This window comes from Phyllostomus hastatus, unplaced genomic scaffold, assembly GCF_019186645.2.
Source record: "Phyllostomus hastatus isolate PE091 unplaced genomic scaffold, TTU_PhHast_1.1 phas_contig_196, whole genome shotgun sequence".
Classification (NCBI taxonomy): domain Eukaryota; kingdom Metazoa; phylum Chordata; class Mammalia; order Chiroptera; family Phyllostomidae; genus Phyllostomus; species Phyllostomus hastatus.
The window spans coordinates 2,796,564-2,818,875 of NW_025333709.1; the positions used below are offsets into that span (position 1 = coordinate 2,796,564).

Sequence of the window (22,312 nt, forward strand, 5' to 3'; positions counted from 1 at the left end):
GCTTGCGGGGCCGCAGCCGCCCTTCCCGTGGGTTCGCCCAAGGGCACCTGGTGGGGGGGTGGGGGGCGGGACAGGCAGCTCAGGGGCGCACACTCAGCGACAGCTCTGCTGTCCGTGGGCTCCAGTGCTTGCCACGCCCTCCCTCCACCCCGAGTGGGTTCCTGTCCCCACCCCTGGGGTCCTTCCCGCCCTCGCGCTGCCCCAGGGTTGCTGGGGTCACCCCAGTTCGCAGACGAGGACACGGGGGCTCAGCGAGGCTTACCTGAAGCTGCGAGGCGAGGCCAGGGGCAGGGCAGGCACCCCGCTGGCCCCCCTCCTGCCCCTCCTCCCTGTCCCTCGTCCCTGGTCCCCCTGCTCCTGGAGGGCCTTGTCCCAGCTGTGGACGGTCAGGCCGCACTGACCAGAGGGAAAGGAAACTTCGTCACCTCGGACCAGTGGATTGAATGACTCACACCTTCCAGGACCGCAGCCGCTTCCCTGGGGGCCGCCCCCTGCACCGCCGCCCCCTGCACCCCCCCGCACCCCCCCCCGCCACGCATGCACTGCCGGACCCCCGCCCCGATCAGGGTCTCTGGCCTCACGCAGACCCCTGCCCGGGAAGGCCCGTTTGGTTGCCCTGGAGTAGGTGGCATCTTTGGATTATCGTGGGAGGCCGAGGCCACGGCCTGGGGTCCCCGGGGGGGCCCCCCGCACCCCAGAGCCCCTGCAGGGGGGTGTGTTTGCCCAGAAGCGGAGCTGCGCGTCCAGAGGGAGGCGGGCAGGCTGGGCCCGGGATCCAGGAGCCGGGAGGGGGAGGGGGAGGGGCAAATGGAGGTCAACGAGAGGAGGGGCCAGGAGCCCCAGGGAGGGGGTGCTTCTCCCGGGAGGTTCCCCAGGCCAGCAGGCAGCGGGGCTGGGAAGGGGCCGCCCTGAGTGATCGGGACTTTCAGGAGGGGCCTCCCTGTGAAAGTCCAGGCCTCGGGGGACCCGGTCTCCGTCCTCCTCCTGTTTCCTTTCCCGTTTCCTCAGAAGCCTTATGGCCACTGTCACCCCCCACCTTGGTCCTTTTCACTCCCTCCCACCCCCTCCCCATCCCTGGTGGTGACCTTCCGGGTGCCCCGAGCTCAGGCTCTGACCCCATCGAGAGGGTGGCCGGGGCGACAGCCTGGAGACGCAGCAGGCTCTTCTGGCGCGGCGCCATGGCCGCGGCAGCACCTGCCCTGGGCGTGTTGGCCCCAGCGGCTTCCCCACGGTGCCGCCCAGGATTCGGCCGGCGTCCGCCCGTGGCTGGATGCTTTGGCGGGCGTGCAGGGCAGAGCAGCATGGGTCCCCCGTGTGGGGGGCTGGCGTCCCCTGCCCGGCCCTGCTTTGAGAGGCTGGAAGTCACCCTCCCTCCCAAGGACGGGAGAGGCCAGGAGCCTGCACCCGGAAGAGCCGGTCCGTGGAAAGTTCTCCAACACCACAGCCCCCCAGTCCTGACAGATGGCTCCAGCCGTCCTTGGGGGGGTGTGGTCCAGGGGTGGGAGCCCAGATCTTAAGACACAGAAGGACGCTGCGCCCCGCTCTGCCACTGGGCATCTGTGCAGCTGGACGGCAGGTTGGCAGCCCGGGCCTGGCCAGCAGGGGGGAGCAGCAGGAGCAGAGGATGGGGTGGGGAGGCCGGGAGAGAAGCCGGGGCGGGGTGTCGGCGCCCAGACAGGCCCCCGCTTCACCCTGGAGGTCGTGGCTGATCGGGAGTGCCTGCGGCTGGGGGCCGCGGGTGGGCGGGGCCGGAGAGAGCACTTGAGCCTTGGGTTGGCCGAGCACATTGAGGTTTCCTTTCTTTAAAGCAGAAACAAGAAAGAGACACAAACGTGCCTTTAAAATAAGGTGTTGTGTGGCCACCAAGTGCAAACGGTTTAAACACCTGGAAGCCTGACCTTGGGGTGCGCCCTTGGCCCGTTCAGAGAGAGGTGCGGAGCCCCCATGAGGCCCACAGTGGCAGCCAGGCTGGCGGGGGCGGGGCCGGGCCCCTGTTCATCCCCCCCCCCGCCGCCCCGGAATCCCCGAGTAGCACGTGGACAGAGCGTTTGCCACCCCCCAGCTCAGGGTGGAGCGGAGGGCGAGGGCCTCTGAGTGAGTCCGGGCCTGCCCTGCCCCCCGCTGTCCCTCCTTAGCAGCAGCAGCTCCCCGGTTCTGGTGCCCGCCAGGGGCAGAAAAACGGGCTGTATTTTGTTGCTTTGAGTATTTAATTGACAAAACACACTACACGCACGCCACGCGGACACACATGGGCACACACAGGGTCTGTGCTGTCTGGAGCATGTCCCCACGGCGTGGGCCCGTGGACCTGCTCCCGGCCGCTGGCTGGTGACGGGGCCCAGGCTGCCGAGCCCCCGGCGGGCGAGGACTCTGATGCCCACACTGACGTGTGGCCGGGGCTGAAGGAGGACGGCGGAGCCCAGGGGAGGGGGCGGAGGGGGTGGTGAGCTGGGGCTTCAGGGGGTGGCCGTGGGTTGGGGCCCGGCGGGCACTGGGTGGGGACCTCAGCTCTGTCCCTCACTAGCTGTGGTCTCCAGCCGGTCGCCCTGCTCCTCGGGGTCCCCCGTTTCTCCGCCTGCACACACAGGGCTGCTGGGGCGTCTGGAGGGAAAAGTGCAGATCACGCACGGGTTGGCGGTGGAGACCTGTGTCGGCTTCTGCCGTCCTTGCAGGAAGCCAGGTGCTCGCCTTGGCGCAGGCTGGCGGCGGGGGGGCGGCAGGGTCTCCTCACCCAGAGGCTCAGGCCCCGCCTCTGATGGCCAGACTGGGACAAATGTCTGCAGCCGCCCAGACGCGCACCCAGCAGCCCCCCGGGCACATTTAATGAGGGGCAGCAGTGATGGGTCGTGCTGGAGCCCCCACGTGTTTCATCAGCCCGGGAACCGGGCAGGCCCTCACCTCTGAGGGCCCCGGCCGGGAGCTGGGACCGAGGAGTCCCCCTCCGGGGGTCGCGGTGGGAATGCGGGCGGGAGTCCGGGAGGGGGCAGTGTTCCTTGAGGTTGCAGGGAGGGCGCAAGCAGGCCCGGAAACTGGTCATTTCAGCGGCGCTGGTTAAGAATTCACATTCCTCGGCCCTGCCCCCTGGAAGGCTGGGTGGGGCCTGGGAGCCTGCATTTTGGACGAGCCCCTGGGTGTGATGGCCACAGGAGGTCTGCGGGGTTGCTGCGAGAGACCCCGGGCAGCGGCAGAGGTCGGTGGGTGGAAGGGGGTGGAGCTTCGGGGGCCGAGCAGGGCTGCTGCCCTGGCTCCAGGCCAGGGGGCAGGAGCCAGCGGGGGGCCCCCCCTGTCTCAGGGGCCCTGAGAGGACCGCAGGTCCCCCTCCCCACATGGCCCCCGTCCAGTGCGGCCCCAGTGGGCTCCCCACTAGCGTGGAGCGGGCGGCCCTGGGCTGCCCTTGAAGCTTTCCATTCGGCATCTGCTTGACGGAAGCTCCGCTTTCGGCACCCCCTGCAGCCTTCTCCGGTCTCAGAGTTTGGGGAAATCTCTCAGGAGGCTGTTTGCAGCCAGGAGCCAGCCTGCTGTCACCATCTGAGCCCGGCGCACGTCCCTCAGACGCCCTTAACGAAACAGAGGGCTCAGCTCCGCACCCTCGCAGGCTGGCAAGAGAGGGACGCTCCCGCGGGGTGCGTGGGGTTGGCGGCAGCCCCCCTGGCGGCCTCACCGAGCTCACGAGGCCGCGCTGACACCAGCTCGGGAGCCCGCGCGGGGGGTGGGAGCAGGCTGGGTGTGCTCGCCCGCGCAGGGCCTGGGGAAGCGTCCTCTCCTGTCCCACAGTCCTCGCCGCGCTGTTGAGTTGACCCTCCAGCCCAGGTGCACCTGTCACCCAAATTGGAGGAGGGGACCCCAGCCCGATGTGGGGAGCAGCAGGGACGTAGTCACCAGGGTGTGCTCGGGGAGGCGGGGCTGGACTTGAGGTCAGGTGTACGCGGGAGATGCAACATCGGAACCACAGGGGCGCGTTCCAGGTGACGGGACCGTTGTGGGGTGGTGGCAGGAAGGGGCCGTCGAGGGCGCATTCTGGCTGGTTCATGGACAGGGCCTGGTTGAGCATAGGGTCCAGTGGCCCGTGGAGAGTATGGCAGATCGGGTGCCACCCCGCTCTGCCTCTCACCACCCCAGGGAGCCCGGCGGGTCACCCCTGTTCAGGTACGCTTACGCAGGTTCAAGCCCTTCAGCTGCACGTCATGTGGTTCTCACTGGATTCTCACAGCAGCCCTGCGGGGCTGGGACTTCTGTTACCCCCCACTGTAATGAGGAGGAGGCTGAGGGTCAGAGGGGGCCGGTGCGGGGGTCCACCGTCACACAGCCAGGCGGCGGTGAGGCCAGGATGCCGGCCTGATGGTCAGCGACTGGGCAGCATTCTCCGAGTCGGCGCTGAGTCCCCGCAGTGCAAGGGGAGCCACACACGCGCATTTTATATTTTCTAGTAGTCGTGTCGCACAGGTGGCAAGAAATAGGCACCGTTAATCTTGTGATGCAATTATAGACCCAAAGTAACGTTAACGTACAATCAATACTGAAATTAGTCGTGAGATAGTTCCCGTCCTGTTTTTTCACACGGAATCTTTGCACGCCGGTTACAGTCCCTCTCGGTTCAGCCCGAGCCGGGTTTCAGGGGCCCGGGGGCCCCACGTGGCTGGTGGCCGAGGTACCGGGCAGCCCGGCTGAGTGGGGGCTTTGCTTTGCGTCCTTTTTAATGTATCCTTTGCTCCCTCTTGAATAGCTTACAACAGCTTGAGGACTTTTCAGTTTCTTGTCTGAGGGTACCTGAGTTTGGAGTGCTGGGTTTCCAGCAACAGGTGCTGGTAGAATCCGCTGCAGTTTTGTGGGACTAAGTCCCCTGGTCCCCACTGTCCGAGTCGTGTGTGTGTGCTGTGTCCTTGCTGACCGGGCCGGGTTGGCTGCCGTCCGTGTTCACTTCCGAGCAGTGACTGAGCTCGTTTCCTGGGACTGTGTGACCTGCGACCTCAGACGCAGCGGCTGCGCACGACAGAGGGTGTTTGTTCACGGTTCTGCAGCCAGAAGCCGGGGATCCGGGGGCGTGGGGGGGTGGGCTGTGTCCCCTCCGGAGCCCCTCGGGAAGAGTCCGCCCTTGCTCCTTGCAGCCTCTTGGGGCTGCCCACTCTCCTTGGCTGGTGGCCGCACCCCTCCCGCTCCTGCCTTCCTTGTGGCACTGCCTCCTCCTCAGTGTGTCCCTTCTAAGGACACGCCCCTGGGTCTGGGGCCCACTCGGGGGGTATCCAGGGTGGGCTCATCTCGAGATCCTGAACTATGGCATCTGCAAAGACCCTCTTTACAAAGAAGGTCCCCTTTGCAGATTCTGGGGACTAGAACGGGGGCGTGTGTTTTGCAGGCCAGCATTCAGCAGCCCCCCACCCCACCCCCGGCCAGTGAAACGTCAGCGTTTTGACCGTGAGAATGGAGAGGTGAGGATATTCGACAGGTTCGTTGTTCTCCGGCAGGAAACGCGCACCGTGGAGGTGGCTCAGGCGGGGCAGACGATCACAGCAGCAGCAGCGTCAGCGCAGGGTGGGGCAGCCGGGGTGGAGGCTGCCTCGGCCAGGCCTGGGGGCGGGGCCGTCCGGTGAGCAGGAGCGTCAGGCGCACTCAGAAGGGCAAACGGAAAGACTGCCGGAGGGCTGGCTCACCTCCAGCTGTTCCCAAACACACCCGGGAATGCTGACCGCGCGCTCTGAAAAGGGCCGGGCTCAGCGCGGCGCCGGTACCTCTAAATCCCACCTCCGTGCCTGTGGCCACGAGGACTGTGTGTTTACATGGCTGTCCCTTGCTTGTTCCCTCGTCGTCGGTGACAGGAGGAGGCCCACACGGTGGGGACGGGGCCCCACAAGCCCCAGGGGCCCCTCGGACACCGTGGGGTCGGCTCTCCCTGGCTCGGCGGTTCCCAGACAAAGGGGACCATCCAGGGGGATTCTGCTGGGAGGCCCTCCCTTCCCTCCCCGGCCCCGGCTCCCTGCACACTGTTGGAACCAATGCCCAGTCTGCGGAGGACGGGCCGTGGCCCTGATGGGGTCGCCAGGTTTAGCCAACGGAAAGACAGTTTGCCCACCTCAAACTTGATTTCAGAAAACAAATTTTAAAAAAGATTTTATCTATTTCTTTTTAGAGAGAGGAAGGGAGGGAGAAAGAGTGAAAGAGACATCAGTGTGTGGTTGCCTCTCGTGCACCCCCTTCTGGGGACCTGGCCTGCAACCCAGGCATGTGCCCTGACTGGGAATTGAACCAGCGACCCTTTGGTTTGCAGGCTGGCACTCAATCCACTGAGCCACTGCAGCCAGAGCAAAATTTTTTTTTAATAGGATAAGCATGTCACACATAATACTTGGGATATACTTTTGTACTGAAGAATAATTGAGTCCCGCCGTTTACACGGCAGCTCTAGCACCTGGGCACCTCGGGGAGCTGTGTGGTGGCGGGGGGTCTGATTTCCCGGTCCGGCCACCGCTGCCGCTGGGCGGTTCACCAAACGGAGACCCCGAGCAGCCAAGCACCAGAGCTCAGGCCCGACGGAGAGGTGGTGGCGGCCCGGGAGCGAGCTGGACCCCCCCGACTGCCACTCCGGTGCGCCTTTCCGGGGCACAGTGCTGGCGTGCAGTGGCAGAGGGCGGTGGCTGCGTGTCCCCCCCCGCCCCCGGCACTAACGAGGCGCTCAGAGGAACAGGTTCCGAGCCTCGTTTCTCGTGCACGTCACGCGGTTGGACCCAGAGCTGTGGTTTGAGTGCGGTTTTGTTTCTGTCCTTTTTAAAAAACCAAATGAAACACTGGGGAGGGGCAGCGGAGCCAAGGAGGAGGGCGGGCACGGTTCTCACTGTTCTCATCTTCAAACCGGGCCCTGCTGTGAGCCCCTCTGAGTTTCTGCCTGACGTCTCCAAGGCTCCCCCACACCCAGAGGAACAGCCGCCCCTTTAAGCCCTGCAGAGCTGCTCCGGCCCCGCCCCTTTTTCATGCCTTGCGTGGTGGTGAGCGGCATCCCCGTGGAGGTGCCCACCCCACGTTCCCGCTGAGAGCGGTAATTGAAGTGCTCCGGCGGCTCTGTGGTTCTAATTAGCCCGGAGTGGCTGTGGCTCCTCCTGGCTCTGCTCCTCTGCCCCCCCCCCCATTTGCCAGGTGGTCCTAGAAGGTGCGAATTAGTCCAGAGAGCAAGGGGACCCCTGTGTTTCCTCGACCGAGTGGGCCTTCCTCGGGCGGCTGTTCGGGGGCGTCTGCGGACCCGTCTGCTTCCCTTCGCTCTGCCGCCGTCCTCCCTGGGGTGGGGGTCCCGCCTCTACTCTCGTGCTCCCCTTCCCACCTGGATTCCCTTCCCGCCCGCAGTGTCCCTGCTCAGGCCGACCCTTCAGGACTCTGCTTCCGTGCCTCCTCCTCCAGGAAGCCATCCATCCCTGCTCCCCGGGCTGGGCCCACACAGTCCCCATGGGTCCCGCCCCTGGCCACACCGCGTGGTGTTTGCTTAGATCCCAGACATCCCTGGAGACGGGGGGCTCCTCGGGGCGGGGGTCTCTGTGTCTGATTCACTCCCGGCCCCGAGCAGAGGCACAGTGCGTGTCTGCTGAATGGAAGGAGAGAGAAAGGAAGGGGGAGGGGACGGGAAGGAGAGACAGGGGGGGAGGGGGACCCCTGGCCGGCACGTGTCAGAGCCAGCACCGCCTGCAGCTCACCGCACCTTCCGTCGTGGGTCTAAAACAGCCAAGAGGGGCTGCGTCTCGATTTGGCGACACGGGGGCAGCTGATGGGCACACTGATGTGACGAGGCCCGAAGGGTGGCTGGTCGCCAGGCCATTTGGCCCCACGGCCCACCTGCCGGGCCTGAGGGGTTGGCCGCAGCCGGAGCAGGGCATGTGGCCTCCAGGAGCCAGGGCGGGAGGACGGAAGCCGGCCCCGGCCAGCTGCCCGGACAGACGCAGGCGACCCGTCTGGATTGCCCCAGGCCGCCTCTCCCCCGCCACGGCAGCTCCTCCTCCCGGCGCGAGGCCGCACTTTGCAGGGTGCAGAGGCGCTCAGCAGGGGCCGCTCCTGTGGCCACCATCACACAAGTGGGGAAACGGAGGCTCAGAGAGGAGGTGACAGCCAGGAGAGGGTGGGACTCAAAGCCGGGGGCCCGAGGGCAAGTTCAGCGCATCTCACGGCCTCTCTCCGTCTCCGTCTCCTTTCCGGATTCTCGCCCTGCCCCTTCTTCCCACACCTGCCCAGCGCTGTGACTGGGTGTGCACGCAGGTGACGATAACGTGGCACTGAGCGCAGTGACAATTTGGGGGCAGTGTTCCGTGGCCAGGCACTTCGGTCTTTGTTGCCTTGTTAAACCCTCACAGCCCTGAAACGGCTGCGTCCTGCCCGGACCAGGGACCAGGAAGGGGCTCGGGGCACGCCTGCCCCTTGCTGGGAGTCAGGCGGCCGGTACAGTGCGGTCCCCCGCCCAGCCCAGCCCAGTCGGCGCCTGGCCAGCGGCTCTCGAACCCCAGCGCCCCTCGGGGGGCTTTGGTCAAATGCAGATTCCAGGTGCCAGCGATTCTGACCCAGCGGGTCCGGGTGGGACCCTTGGAGAGAAGCCAGTGACGGAGCTGTGCGCCGTTCAGGGCTTGTGCTGCGAGAAAACCATGAGCAGGCTGGCCCCTCTCGGCCCCCTTCACCTTGACCTCGGGCCACCTGCTGGCCTCGGGCCATCTGACGGCTGGACAGACCACAGGGGTCTGATCTCGGGGCGGCACCTGGCGGGCTGTACTGGGGTCCGCCCTGGGCGTCACCCCTACAGCCTGACCACGGGTCCAGCCTGCCCCGCCGTTCGGGGGGTGCTCCCCAAAGCTGCAGCAGAGAGCACTCCCTGAAGACGCTGGCCGTCACCGTGAACGGAGTCAGACGTCCTGCGGCCCAGGCCCGGGGACGCGTGCCCTGGTCTGCGGTCTGGGCGTTGCTCCCTAGGTGTTTCGTGGGAGAGAGGGGGCGGGGCCTGGGGGCCGGGACCCTGAAAGCTGCACCGTGAGGTGGAGTCACAGAGCCGTCACACGCGCCTCTGAGCTGCCGCCGCCGTGAGTTCCGTGGAGGCTGGCAGGGACGATGAGAAGGAGCTTCAGCCTTCTGTTCGGTCAAGGCTGGTGACTCCTTTGAGTCATGCTTCTTCCTCCTGAGCCCCCGGCCTCCACGGCCTCACTGGGGCTTCCAACCCCGGGCAGCCCCGGAGCTGCCCACGCGCAGAAGACAGAACCGAGTGTGGGAGGAGAGGTGGGACCAGCCCGTGGCCGCACAGCCAAGGCGCCGGGGCCCGGATCCATGCCAGGACGTCTGGCTGGTCCACAAAGAGCTTGGGGGGATGTCCCGGGGCCAGGGAGGGGGTGTCCCTCTCCGCAGCTTCAACAGAAGTCACGGTCCCACCTCCTTCAGCCGGGGGGGGGGGGAGGTGGGGGCGGAGGAGGCAGGGAGTGCGTCCACTGTGAGCTGCCCGCAGATGTTAGGGTCTGTTACTGTGGCAACCGCCTGCACGCCCGCCCACGCTGGCGCTGGGCACCAGGGTTACACTGCCACTTTAATTTAATAGCATTGTTATTATCCATCATAAAAGTAATATAAATTATGCACATGTGCCGTCTCTTCAAACCGTATATGTTGAATACGTGCATTTTTGCATATCCATTTATACCTCAGGAGAGCTATTAAGACAGACACTCATTACAGAAAAATCTAGAAAACAGGGAAAAGTAGAAAGAGAACAAAAAAAATCATTTATGTCGATGACCTTTCAGCAACCTTTGCTAACAGGATGGAAAATTCCCTTCCAGCCTTTCTCTCTGCCGGTTTAGCTGCTGTTTAACATGGTCGTGATCACTGGTCTATATAATTAAAAACATTTTAGATACGATTTTACATCCTGCTCTTTCCCCCTTAGGGGGCCCTGATGGGAAATAGCAAGAACCAGAGCCCCGTCGGCCCCCAGTGCTGCTGGCTGCGGCCCCCGGCCCTGGGGGGTCCCCAGCCCCGGGCCGGCTGGGGGGCGACTGGCCGGGGGGCAGTGTCGGGCATCTCGGAGTCAGGGAGCGCTCCCCAGAGAGCCGCTTCCTGGTCTGGTCTGGTCTTTCTAGGTTTAACGAAATGTGCGTTTCTCTTGACGGACGAACACGTCCGGCCTGTCGTCTGCCTCCGACACACCTTCTTTCTCCGCTTCCCTTGGCCGCTGGCAAGGCCGGCGCTGACCTGTGGTTCCGAGGCCGGTGCCGGGCCGGGCTGCCTCCGCCAGGCACTGACCGGGAAAGGGAAACACACGTACTGAGTGAAAGTGGGCAGAGCACTCGGTGCTGAGCGAACAGCTCTGGAGACGAGAGGTGGCTGGTCCCTTGGAGAAAAGCAAGGAGCCCGCAGTGGGAGCGGGCAGATCGGGGCCAGGCTGGAGGGAGGGCGTCGGTTACCCTGAACTGAGTGAGAAACAGGGAACTCTCTGGCTTTCAACATGAAATATTCGTGACCACGCGTCTGCTGATTCGGCGGCTTGTTGGGGCCCCTGGGGCCCTGCCTGGGGCTGGCTTGGCTGAGTGGGTGGGGGGGGTCTGGCACGGACAAGTCCTCTGGCCTCCTCCCCGCCTTCCCCGGGATCCACGGGCAGCCTGGGTAGGTCCTTGCCTGGGCAGCGGCTTGTCTGCCGGCGTCCCGCGGGCCCAGGGAACCCTGGGGCCGGCCCAGAGCAGGTCACCAGGAGCAGGGGGCACGGGGAGGGGGGTGGCAGCCGTGCTAGGTTCCACGTGCGGGTACAGGAGGGGGCACAGCTTCCGGGTTCTCACGGGGTCTGCCTCCGGGGACTGCGGGTCACAAACAGCTTTCACCACTCTGAGGCCTTCGCTTTACTCCGAGACAAGACAGGCAGCCACTGGCAGCTTTGGAGTGGGCCCCCACTCGCCTCCTCCCTGTGGAGGCCCGCCGTGACCCGGGCGTGGGGGGCGGCAGGGAGCGAGGACACTGCGGGAGGCTGCGCGGTCACCCACCCCAGGAGAGGCAGAGGGGCTGGGGCGTGCGCATCGTGAAGACAGAGCCGGGGCGGGGAGGGAGAGGCCGGGAGGGAGTCAGGGGACCCTTGGGCCCCCTGGCGGGGTGCATCCCCTGAGGGTGGGGGCTGCCCCAGAGGAGGGAGGCTGGGAGGGGTCAGGATCCGGTTTGGGGACCACGGAGGGTTTTGAGTGGAGACACCCTCTGTCGCCCTGGCAGCTATAAGAGAGAAGTAGGGGGCGGGGTCAGCTCAGTGGCTGCCCGGGTCCTCGGGAAGGCGGGTCAGATCTGCGCTTTGTTTGAAAGTAGGTTCAGTTTGTTTCCATCAGATTAGACCTGAGGATCACAGGGGTCCCATCCGGGGGAGTGCAGTGGGGGGGACAGGGGCAAGGAAGGGGCATAGTTGGTCTCAGGGGCCCCCAGAGTTGGGCTAGTAAGTGTCTGGTTTGCACCCCGATCACCTGGTCGGCCCGGGAGGACCCCGTCAGCTGCTTCTGGAAGGAAGCGAGGAGGCGGAGCGAAGGTGGCCCGAGAGCAGGTCTCCGTTCTGCAGCCAGTGGGGCAGGGGCGGGGGCGGGGCCGGGGCAGCGGGTCCCCGCCCAGGGCCCCCACCCCTGGGGCTCCTGCCGCCCGGGCGGCGGGGGGGCCCCGCTCAGGGGCGCAGGGCCTCTGGGGGTGCTGAACTGCACAGCACTGGGGCGCTAACGAGCCACGCCTTCCTGTCTCCCCTCCACCAGCCGATATCATCTCTACGGTCGAGTTCAACCACACGGGAGAGCTGCTGGCCACCGGCGACAAGGGTGGCCGGGTCGTCATCTTCCAGCGGGAGCCAGAGGTGCGGCGGGGCCTGGTGGGTGGGTGGGTGGGGGGGCGTGTATCCTGCAGGGTGCCACCCTGCATTCCACCAGGGCGGGTCCCTGGGGAAGCTGCCTGCCTTCCCGGCAGGACCCCGGGGCCGGACGGCAAGGGTGTGCTGGGGCGCGGGGTGGGCACCGGCCGGTCCGGGCAGGGAGCCCTCCGGGCCGCCCCGAGGATGTTCGTCCACTGCTGGCGGTGCCCCGGGCCCCGGGAAGCAGGAAAGCGGAGCCGGCTGCTGTCCCGGGACAAGCCTCCGATTAAACCGCCGTGTGCCTGGGTGAGCTGGCGGGGTCCCGGCCGTGGCCACACAGGGAGGACGCGAGGGGCCTTCCGCGGCTGTGCGGCTGGCCCTCGGGCTGGGCCGGGGGTTTTGCTCAGCCCTGGGTCCCTGCCCAGCGACCGTCGTGGTCCGTTAGAATTCGGGCAAGACAGGCACTGCCTGGAACACCCCACCCGGGGTACTGTTTTTGAACCACTGAAAGAACCTCGTGGTAAAAAAGCTCCCACTTGCTGAGCACCTACTGTGTGCAGACACCTTGCTACATTCTCTACGCCCTTTTCTCATTGACTCTCATCACCCACCTCCGAGGGTGGGGACTGACCCCCATTTCACAGGTGAGGACACTTGGAGTGGTCACCGCAGCCTGTGTGCAAACCCTGGGGCCTGAAACCAGGACCGAGAGGGGGCGGCTCGGGCATCACCCAGGTGCTGGGGTCCTAGGCTGGACGAGGAGCTGGGGGGAGAGGGGGAGAAGGGAGGGGGAGAGAAGAGGGGTGTTGCATTCAGTCCCTAAGTGTCACCCCCTCGAGGTCTGACTTGACCCGTGTTTGCTCCCAGCACCCCCCTCACCACGGCCCTAGGGGTGCTGTGGTCATCCTGACTCCACAGACTCGGACTGGAGCTCGGGGGCCCTGGGGCAGCTTAGCGAGGACACAGCAGTGTCCACATGCAGTGTCCACACGGGGGGCCGTGGCTGGAGCGTGGCGATCTCACGGGAGCAGCCGGCGCCCCGCACGGGGGGTTGCAAAGCCAAGCCTGCATTTTGCCACACCGCAGAGAGAAATTTAATGAGTGAGGCCAGATTCTTGGTTTTAAATTTTTCTCCTGTAATTTTTTAAGTTAATTCTGGCCCTGCTGACCTTGGTCGTAGCCGGGGCTCTAGGGAGACGTAGTGAATTAGAGTCAAAAATATTGAAGAACTTCAAAGCTCTCTGGAAGCAAGACAGGTAAAGCCATGGAACAATGGGTACTTCTAGAAAAATGAACAGAAAACCTGGATTTGCTCCCAGGCAGTTACGTTTCTGGTTGTATTTCCATGTTGTCACATGAACTTGAACTGTCTGCTGGCCCCTGGTGGCCCCTGGTGCCCGGGATGGACTCCCTGCCTCACTCTTCGGGGGGCTCCCCCAGGAGGGCGCTACCCACACCGGGGTGGGCCCCGCCCGAGGAGGAAAGTCGGGGGACAGTGTTCTGCCTCGGGTCTGACGCGACAGGACGTTCCGCCCGGCGGGGAACCTGCTTCAGAACGTGTTCGTGCCTCAGTCAGGCCCCGGCTGGACACTCGGACGTGGGGGGCAGGTCAGACCCCAGGGAGCGCATTGAGCTCAGTGGACACGTGGCCTTGGCAGGTCCAGCCACCCCTGAGCCTGCGCTCGCCGCACCTGTAAAACGGGGAGAGTCACGGCACCCCAGGCAGAGGGGCCTCGAGGGTAGAGGGGGATGAGGCGTGAGACACGTGTGGCACGGTGGCCCGCACACCGCAGGTGCCCAGTGGACACGAGCCAGCCCTGTACTGTTGCCCTGACTTCCCAGGCCAAGGAGGAGCGGGGGCTTGGCCACGGCACACAGCAAGGAGATTTAAAAAGCAGGGCTTCCTCTGACCCCTGGGTGGGTCCAGGGGCCCTGCTGGCCACCCGGTCGCTGTGGTTGTCGGGGGGCCCCCCGTGGTGTATCCCACCCCGGCCCCGGCCTGGGGCCCAGGCCCGGTCCCACCCGCCCTGCGGGCCTGGAGCTCAGGACCCGTCTGGGTCTCCTCGCAGAGCAAGAATGCGCCCCACAGCCAGGGCGAGTATGACGTCTACAGCACCTTCCAGAGCCACGAGCCCGAGTTCGACTATCTCAAGAGCCTGGAGATAGAGGAGAAGATCAACAAGATCAAATGGCTCCCCCAGCAGAACGCCGCCCACTCCCTGCTGTCCACCAACGGTGAGGTGGCACGGTGTGCTGGTGTGCACGTGGGCCTGTGCGGCGGAGTGTGGGGGTGCCCGAGCATGTGTGTCTGTGCATCCGAGTATGTGAGTGTCTGTGCATGTGTCCGTGTGCCTGAGCGTGTGGGTGCCGGAGTGTGTGTCTGTGCATCCGAGTATGTGGGCGTCTGAGTGTGTGTGTCTGTGCGCCCGAGCGTGTGGGTGCCTGAGGGTGGGTGTCTTTGCACCCGTGTGTGTCTGTGCATCCGAGTATGTGAGTGTCTGTGCATGTGTCCGTGTGCCTGAGCGTGTGGGTGCCGGAGTGTGTGTCTGTGTGCCCGAGTGTGTGGGTGTGCTTCTGTGGCTGAGTGTGTGTGCACCCAGCTGTGGGCGTGTGACGCAGCAATTTACCATCAAATGCTTTCCTGCCTCACTCTCGCGGCGAGCGTCCTCCCCGTCTGCGGGCCCCTAGCAAACTGCATGTGAGCAGCACGTGAGTTCCGCGCAGTGAGCGTGTTCTGGCGTCCTCGGCCTCTTTCCCGTCGGACACCGGGCTGTTCCCACGGTTTACATGGCAGTCCCCGGACATCGCTGGGGACACTTTCCTCCCGGGTGGAGGGTTGACATTTACGATGAAGGAGGCCAGGAAACATGGGGACATGTGAGGCAAACTTAACTCTTCCCCTGCACCCCAGAACCCCAGTCCGCCCAGAGCGGGGTCATCCCTAGGTGGAGTGACCACGCACAGGGTCGGGAACCTGGCTGGCCCTTTGCCGTTCAGGCCCCCGAGGAGGCTCCCGGCTGGACTCCTGCTTCGTCGTGGTCCATTCCGAGGGCGTGGCCCCTGGGGTGGCCCTGCCTCGGCCAGCACCCGGCCTGGGGCCGGAGGCTCCGCTTGCCCCGTGCTCCGCCTTCTGCTCATCCCCCCTCTTCTGAACCCCATCATCAGAGCCACCGGGGGCACAGGCGGGCAGGCAGGCCCACATTCTGTCCCACCCCTGTGACCTCGGGGAAGCGCCCTGAGCCTCAGTTTCCTCATCTGTGCACCGGGGTGGACACAGCCCCCTCTGGGGTGTGGTCACAGTGAGGTCAGTCTTTCTGGAAGTCAGCAGAGAGACTGACAAGCACCCTTAAACGGGTCATGCCCTTTGACCCAGCGATGTCACCGTTAGGATCCCCGGTGAGGAGCTAGAGGAGGAAGACAGGCGTCCCGCAGGCGAAGGCATGCGCCACATCCGTGTACACGGGAGAGAATCAGAGGGCACCCACCGTGAGGGCTGAGGGATTTCCGCACGATGCGTCCGTATCACGTGGACCAGGGAGGTTGCCCCCTTCTCTGTGTAATCCTGCGTCTTGCTTCACTCTGTTTTTAAAGACAAAACCATCAAGCTGTGGAAGATCACCGAGCGAGATAAAAGGCCCGAGGGCTACAACCTGAAAGACGAAGAGGGGAAACTGAAGGACCTGTCCACGGTGACGTCCCTGCAGGTAAGGTGTCGGCCATGGGCGAGGCCGGCGCGCGGGAGGCACACCTGTGGCTCTTCGCTTAAAACCAGGATTTTAGGGTGCGAAGGGCCCTTGAGATTTGAGCCCAAGTCAGGTTCAGGTCCCGGCTGCGGTCACCTCCCTGCTCTGTGCCTCAGTTTCCCCGGCAGCCAAGGGGAGATGGCCATCTCCTCCTGGCATGCCGGGGAGGATGGGGCGAGGGGCTGCGCACGCAGCTTGCAGCCACACCTGAGTGTGCAGAGCGGGTCCGGTAACCCCTGGTCGCACGGAGAGGGACGCTGAGGCCCAGAGGCGGGCAGGGAGTCACCCGAAGCCGCCCAGCTGAGCGAGTGGCAGAGGCTGTGGGCGGAGCTGAGTGGGCTCAAGCCCTTTGCTGAGGGGCACAGGGAAGGGTTGCCGTTGGTTTACAAAAAGCCCGGAGAGCCGTGCTGGAGCGCACTGCAGTCCTCACTGTGGTGAAAAGGCGAGAGGACCCTTCTATCTCCCAGCAGTGAGATGTGGAAGACAGAGTTCTGGAGTCAAATCCCTGGGTTCAAATCCCGCATCTGCTACTTCCTGGCAGAGTGACCCCGGGCCGGGCTGTCGGCCTCCGCCAGCCTCCGATTCTTCGTCGAGACCAAGTCTGAACCTGTGGCCGGCACGTGCCTGCTACGCACTCTGGCTGGAATGGCTCGCTGGACCCTCGCCACAGTCCTACTGCGTGGGGCTATCACCCCCATTTCAGAGATGCGGGATCTAAACCCCGGGGAGTCCCGTCTCCTCTGTGACGTGGGCATGCGGTCCCTGCGTCACGGGAGAGCCACGGGCCGGTTCGTGGTGTGCTGCCGGGAGGGAGGACTGTAGAAGTCCGTCTCCCCTTCTGCAGCGGGACAGGATGCACAGCGGCACTGCCCTGGCTGTCCCGGGCGCCCGGAACCCTGCCCGGGGCGCAGTGGGCGCAGCGGACGTGTTTGCCGAAGGGGTGTGGGTTCAGCACACACACACTGGTGGAGCACCTACTGTGTGCAGGGCCGGCTCTAGGCCTGGGAGGCTGCCGTGAACAGAGTCTGAGGGCAGGGTGGGGTCGAAGTCCTCTGGGTGTCCCCGTGCCTGGGACAGGCCTGGCTCAGAGGGGGTGGCCGCCGAGTGCCTTGAAGGAGCGGGGAGGAGTGTTGAGAAGTGACGACTGTCTTCGGAAAGGACTCTGCCATTTCCTGACCCCGTGACCTAGACAAGTCGGGTTCACCTCGGCACCCGGTCTTCTCACCGGGGATGTGGGGGTGGCCGTGCCAGCCCCTGCTTCCTGAGCGTGGAGCCCAGGCCACGGCCGGGAGAGATCCATGAGGCTGCACCGCTGAAGACCTCGCGGCGGAGGGGCACGGCACACGCAGCAGTGTCGGCGGAGAGCCCTGACGGCAGTGTGGGCGGTGGGCCACCCCTCCCTACCAGGACAACCGCCCTTCCGGGGCGCTGTTGCCCCCGGGCCCTGCAGGAGGAGTCACGGGTCCCTGGCTGTCTGGAGGGGTGAGCGCTGCAGGTGGAGGGCATGGCAGGAGGCAAAGGTGCACTCCCTGACTCTGTCCCAGCCCGCCTCACGCCCGCCCTCCGGGGCAGTGAGGCTAACCCTGGGGCCGTAACAAATGACCCCAGCCTTGGAGGGCAGGGCTCCCGAGAATGTCCTTCCCCTTCCTAGAACAGTGCAGTGTGGATGACCCCACTGGGCACACACAGGCCCCTTCCATTCCATGTGCCTCCGCCCCAGAAGCTTCCTTTGGTGGAAGGGGAGAGAGGGTAGAAATGGCACACTCACCTTTTAACCACTGAGCCCCTAGTGCCGGGCATCACTGTACTCACATCCCATTGGTCAGGACCAGTCATGTGACCACACCTGGCTGCAAGGGCAGCTGGGAAATGTAGTCCCTATCTGGGCATCCCCCTTGTCACTTCCTGGTGGAAGGGTCGCCAAGGTTTGGTGAGGAATCAGTGGACTCTGCCGTGGGATCTTCTCATTCCATTTTAAAGATGTGGAAATTGGGGTGCAGAGGGGTTCAGTCACCTATTCAGTCGCATGGTGGGCTCAGAACCAATCCCAGGAGGCCAAGCGAGGGAGGTGGGCTTTGCTGCAAGGCTGGCGGTGGCGGACACTGGCCGCAGGGCACTGCCGATCTCCGACACGTGCGGGACCGGTGCCCCCGCCCCACGGCCCCGCTCTCACGCCCCTGCTCCCCCCCACTCCCGTAGGTGCCCGTGCTGAAGCCCATGGACCTGATGGTGGAGGTGAGCCCGCGGAGGGTCTTCGCCAACGGCCACACCTACCACATCAACTCCATCTCCGTCAACAGCGACTGCGAGACGTACATGTCGGCGGACGACCTGCGCATCAACCTCTGGCACCTGGCCATCACCGACCGCAGCTTCAGTATCCTTCCGCGGCTCCCGCGGGGTGTGCGGGGGTGCTGGCTGCCTGGCCGGCGAGCGCGCGGGCTTGGGGGCTTCCGCCTGGCTCGGCTTCGTCCGCGAGTCCACGGTGGGTGGGTGACTGCAGCCCAGACGTGCGGTCATGCGGAGTTCATCGACAAACGCTGTAAAACAGCGGCTCGAAGGTTACAGTAACCCCTCGCCACCTGCAGGGTGGCTGGGACCCCGTCCCCCTGAGACCTCACCAGGGAGGAGGGGGAGGTAAGGGTCCTGGAGTCAGCCCTCTGGGGGGGTGGGGAAGGGACAGCCGACCCACCTGGGACCATCGGCCAAGTCTCCTCTGGGACCCACTTCCCTGGGCCCCACCCAGGGCTTAGGGGGACAACTGGGTGTGAGCGGCCCAGCCACATGGAGTCAGGGGGGGCCTGCTTGGTGGACCCCTGTGTTTGGACAGGGGAGGGGCCATGGGATTGAGTCCAGCCCCCACTGACCGGTGAGGAGTGAGCCGGTGACGCAGGACTGTGGGCCGGGGGCAGGGCTGAGACCCGGCCCGGCGGGGGCTGCAGGGGACGGAGCAGGCGGGCTGCCCGGCGGTCACGGTGCTGAAGGCTGACGAGGACAATAATAGCCACAATCACAGTGCGGCTCTCGTCCAGTGTCAACACGAGTTAATATGACGCCCTCACCTCTCCCCCTCACAACGGCCCGGTGACGCAGGCGCTGCCCTGACGCTCCTCTTCACATCGGGGAACTGAGTCACGGGGAGTCCCGACTGACGTGCTGGGGGCTCACTCCTGGCCCGGGTCGCGCCCCGGCCCCCAAGCCTGCGTTTCCCACTGTGACACCCGGCTGCTCTTTGGAAGGTCGCCGCCCAGGTGTGTGTGAACGAGGGAGGCCCCGTTCCCGAGGCTGGAATCGGACGGAGGCGCCAGCCCTCCCGGAGCGGACGGGTCAGAGACTGTTAACACGAGAACTCATAAAACGCCCGGCCCCCTGGAAGGGCGTCGGGGCTGCGAGCTGGTCCCTGGGTGGGCCCGGCGAGCGTGCTGGCGAGCATGTTTCCCCGGCCGGCCGACTGAGGCTGCAGGCCGGGGCCGGTGGAGAGGGAGCCTGGTTGGGGGGGGGTGGCTTTGCCAAGTGAACGAGGGGACATGGGGCTGGTGGCGTATGCACAGTAGCGGGAACAGCGGTTGGCCCTGGGATCTAAGCCGGGGTGGGGGCGGGGAGCCAGGCCCAGTGACAGGAAGGCAGCGTCTGTGGATTGGGGGTCCCCGTGGGAACCCGGGGCCTCTCCTGGCTGCAGGTCCTGCCTGTGTGTAGCCTCCAATTTTGTGGAAATGAATCAGTAGTTGATGGAATATAAGAGCGTCCTGGCCCTCAGCAGTGGCGGAGTGGGTGTTAACTCTGCTGAAGGTGGAGTGGGGGGCGTCCCAGCGGCCCTGACCTGTGGACCCCCAGGGCCCACTGGGCAGACGGGAGGAGTCGGCGGGGTCTCTAGGGTTGGGGTGGCTTGCAGACCTCCCCTGGTCAGACGGGTTCTTCAGGGAATCAGGCTGCAGGTGCTCTCCACGTGGCCTGCGGCTGCTCGGCCGCCAGAGTGACCGGACCCAGGGAGACCGGACACCTGTCCCAGGGACACTGTCAGGACAGCGGGTGGCGGGTGCGATGAGGGGTCGGATAGCAGCCTGGCAAGGAGAAAAGGCGTCTCATTTCCAGGGCGGGAGGAGGCCTGGAAGCCCTGCTTGACGCTGAGCCGCTGCTGGACGCTGAGCTACAGCACTGCGCTGAACTTGAGACGCCCTTGGAGCAAGTCCCTGCCAGGGAGCTCCGGACCTGGGGGTTCCGCCCCTTTGACACTGGCTGTCTGCTGTCTTGGCTTGTCCTGCTGCTGCTGCTGCTGCTGTCCAGGGAGTTCTCAGCTGTGCTACCGTGTCCTTGTGTCCAAACAGTAACACTTTCCAGTTATAAGCAGAATTGCTTTTTAGCAAGGGTTTTAAAGAGAAAGGGAAGCTTTTTCAGTAAAGGTGAAGCGTGGGCCTTGTTTTGGCCACGAATCGCAGAACTGGCCGCTCTGAACACAGGGAGGGGCCGGGACCACCTGAGCCTCTCCTGTGCAGACCCTCGCTCAGCCTGCCACCAAGGCTAACACCAGGGCACCCAGCCTCCCTCGCCCTTGCCTGCAGGGCGGGAAGAAGTGCCGGGCCCTCCCGTTCCCCCCCGGTGGCTCTGGCATCAGGTCCTGCTCTCCATCCCCATCAGGCTCAGCTCGGCCACACTGGTCCTGCCCAGCCCGCTGCCTGAACCCCACCCTGTCCAGCCCCCCCGCCCCCCACAGAGCCATGAGAGTGGCTCACTGGACGTTCTGGTCTGACCACATCACACCCCACCAGCTCCTGGGTGAAGTCCGACTCCCTCAACAGTGTCTCGTGGCCCTTGGTGACCGGCCCTGCCCTCCTCCCCGGGGTCCTTTGCATCAGGCTGGCCCACCCCTCAGACCTCTGGGTTCCCTTTCATGTGCGTCACAGGGCTGGGGCTGTGCTCCACCTTCTGCGGCCCCGCCTCTGGTCATCCTTTTCGCTGTCACAGCCGGGTTGGCTCCTGTGGGCCCCCTCCGCCCGGCCACCTGTGTGGGGTCCACTCCGCACCCCTCCCAGGCTGGTCAGAGCCCCCCCGGGCCCACACTCCCCATCACACTGGGCCTCCCTCATCTGCTGATACGACCACCTCCCCCTGCTCTGGCGAAATGCCCGAGATGAGGAACCCAGTCCGCACCCTGTCTGTAGCCCACGTGCAACGCAGGGCCCGGCCCATAGTAGGCACTCACGAGCGGTGGTAGGCGGTGACTCGGGGGCAGGGAGGCGCACAGTTTCCAGCTGGTCCTGGGACGCGGACGCCACCCTGTGACCGTGGGCTGTGGGGTGCTCAGGTCCCAGACACCGCAGAGACCGGGCCCAGGAGACCCTGGCTCCGATTCGCCGCTCCACTTCTCGGACGGGTGGGACCTGGACCGAGTCCCGGTCGGGAGGGGGGCCCGTGGGAGGGGCAGAGGAACTAGTCCCGTAAGGGCCGGCAGGAATCGGGCTCCGGCGGGGGGCTGGCATTATTTCCCCCTTAAACAACAGAATTCCTGCTCTTCTCTGATTGTTCCTTTGCCCCCGTGTCCTCTTCACGCCTCTCCAGGAAGCCCTCCCGCCCTCGAGAGCCGGCATCCTGAGGCCATCGGGCAGCGCCGGGCGGTTTCTCCCGCGTCCGGTGCCTCTCGAAGGCAGTGCACAAGGCGCAGGCGGCCTCGGCCGGACGACCTCTGCTCTGCGTTGAGCTCCGGAGAATCGCGAAGGCGGTTCCATTGATTCTCCTCGTCCCCGAGCAAGTTCTCGCGGCGAAAGCTGGCATCCCACCAGCCCTTGGTCTGGAGCAAATGTCCGGTTCCCGTCCGCAGAGCGGCCCCGGAGCGGGGCCGGGGGAGGAGGAAGCAGTCTGGGGCCCGAACCTCGTCTGCTCACAGCAGCTTGAGGCCTGGGCTTGTCCCTGAAGCTGGGGACGGTGGAGGGGACCGCCCAAGGCCCCCCACCCCCCCACCTGCCAGGCTCTCTGCTGCCTGGAAAACCGAAAGCAGGTTGGCCGGCTTCTGTCCCTCACAAGTGTCCCTGACAGTCGTCCAGTCTTTCTAAGCCTCCCGGTTCTGGTGCGTTCCGTGGGGCCCGCCTCTCTGGTGCCGGGGCCGGGCGGGCGGAGTGCGCAGACCCGCGAGCACTGTGGGCCCCCCACACCGGCCGTGTCTGTTCCTGCTGCCCCAGCGCCACTGTGCAGCGGCAGACACGGGGTGCCTCTGCTCGGGAGGGCCCGAGTCCGAATCCCCCGCACCAGTTTTCCAGTCGGAAAACCTGCGGTGTAACCGGGACCAGCACTCGGCGGCCGCTGTGGGGCCTCCGCAAAGCCAGGCGTGTGACCTTCCTCTGGGGCTGGTGGGGCGCCGGACGCTGTCCACGGTGCTGCTGCGTTGGCAGCCGCCACCAGGCGGTCTTTTCCCCCTGGCTACCTCCACCCCACCCGCGCCTCCGGCTGAGCGTGGGCACTCCCCCCTCGGGGCCAGACGGAGCTCTAGGCACCGTGCGCACATTAACCCAGCTCCTCCTCTCGGCCAGGATGTGGAGTTGGCATTGTGACCATGCCCCCTTTACAGGAGGAAACTAAGCCACAGAGAGGGTAGGTGACCTACCCGGAGCCACCCAGTGGGGCGTGGCAGAGCCCGGGAGCAGACCCCAGGCCTTCTGTGGAGGTGGTGCTGCCGCCCCACGCTCACCGGAGACCAGGTGTGAGGGGGGTGGGCACCTGCCACGGCCCCCCCTCCCCTGTGCCAGGCACACGGGCTGCCCATCCAGCC

General features: G+C 65.4%; 1 protein-coding gene across 2 annotated transcripts in view; it reads left to right on the forward strand.

Annotated features, from left to right (window-relative positions):
• The window catches only part of PPP2R2C (protein phosphatase 2 regulatory subunit Bgamma), an 80,219-nt gene that overhangs the window by 33,522 nt on the left and 24,385 nt on the right, over positions 1 to 22,312 (forward strand). For both annotated transcript variants that reach the window (XM_045834612.1, XM_045834613.1), the window contains exons 2-5: positions 11,718 to 11,815; positions 13,879 to 14,044; positions 15,401 to 15,513; positions 17,752 to 17,929. In XM_045834612.1, the coding sequence (XP_045690568.1) occupies positions 11,718 to 11,815; positions 13,879 to 14,044; positions 15,401 to 15,513; positions 17,752 to 17,929 (555 nt within the window). The remainder of the gene's footprint in view (positions 1 to 11,717; positions 11,816 to 13,878; positions 14,045 to 15,400; positions 15,514 to 17,751; positions 17,930 to 22,312) is intronic.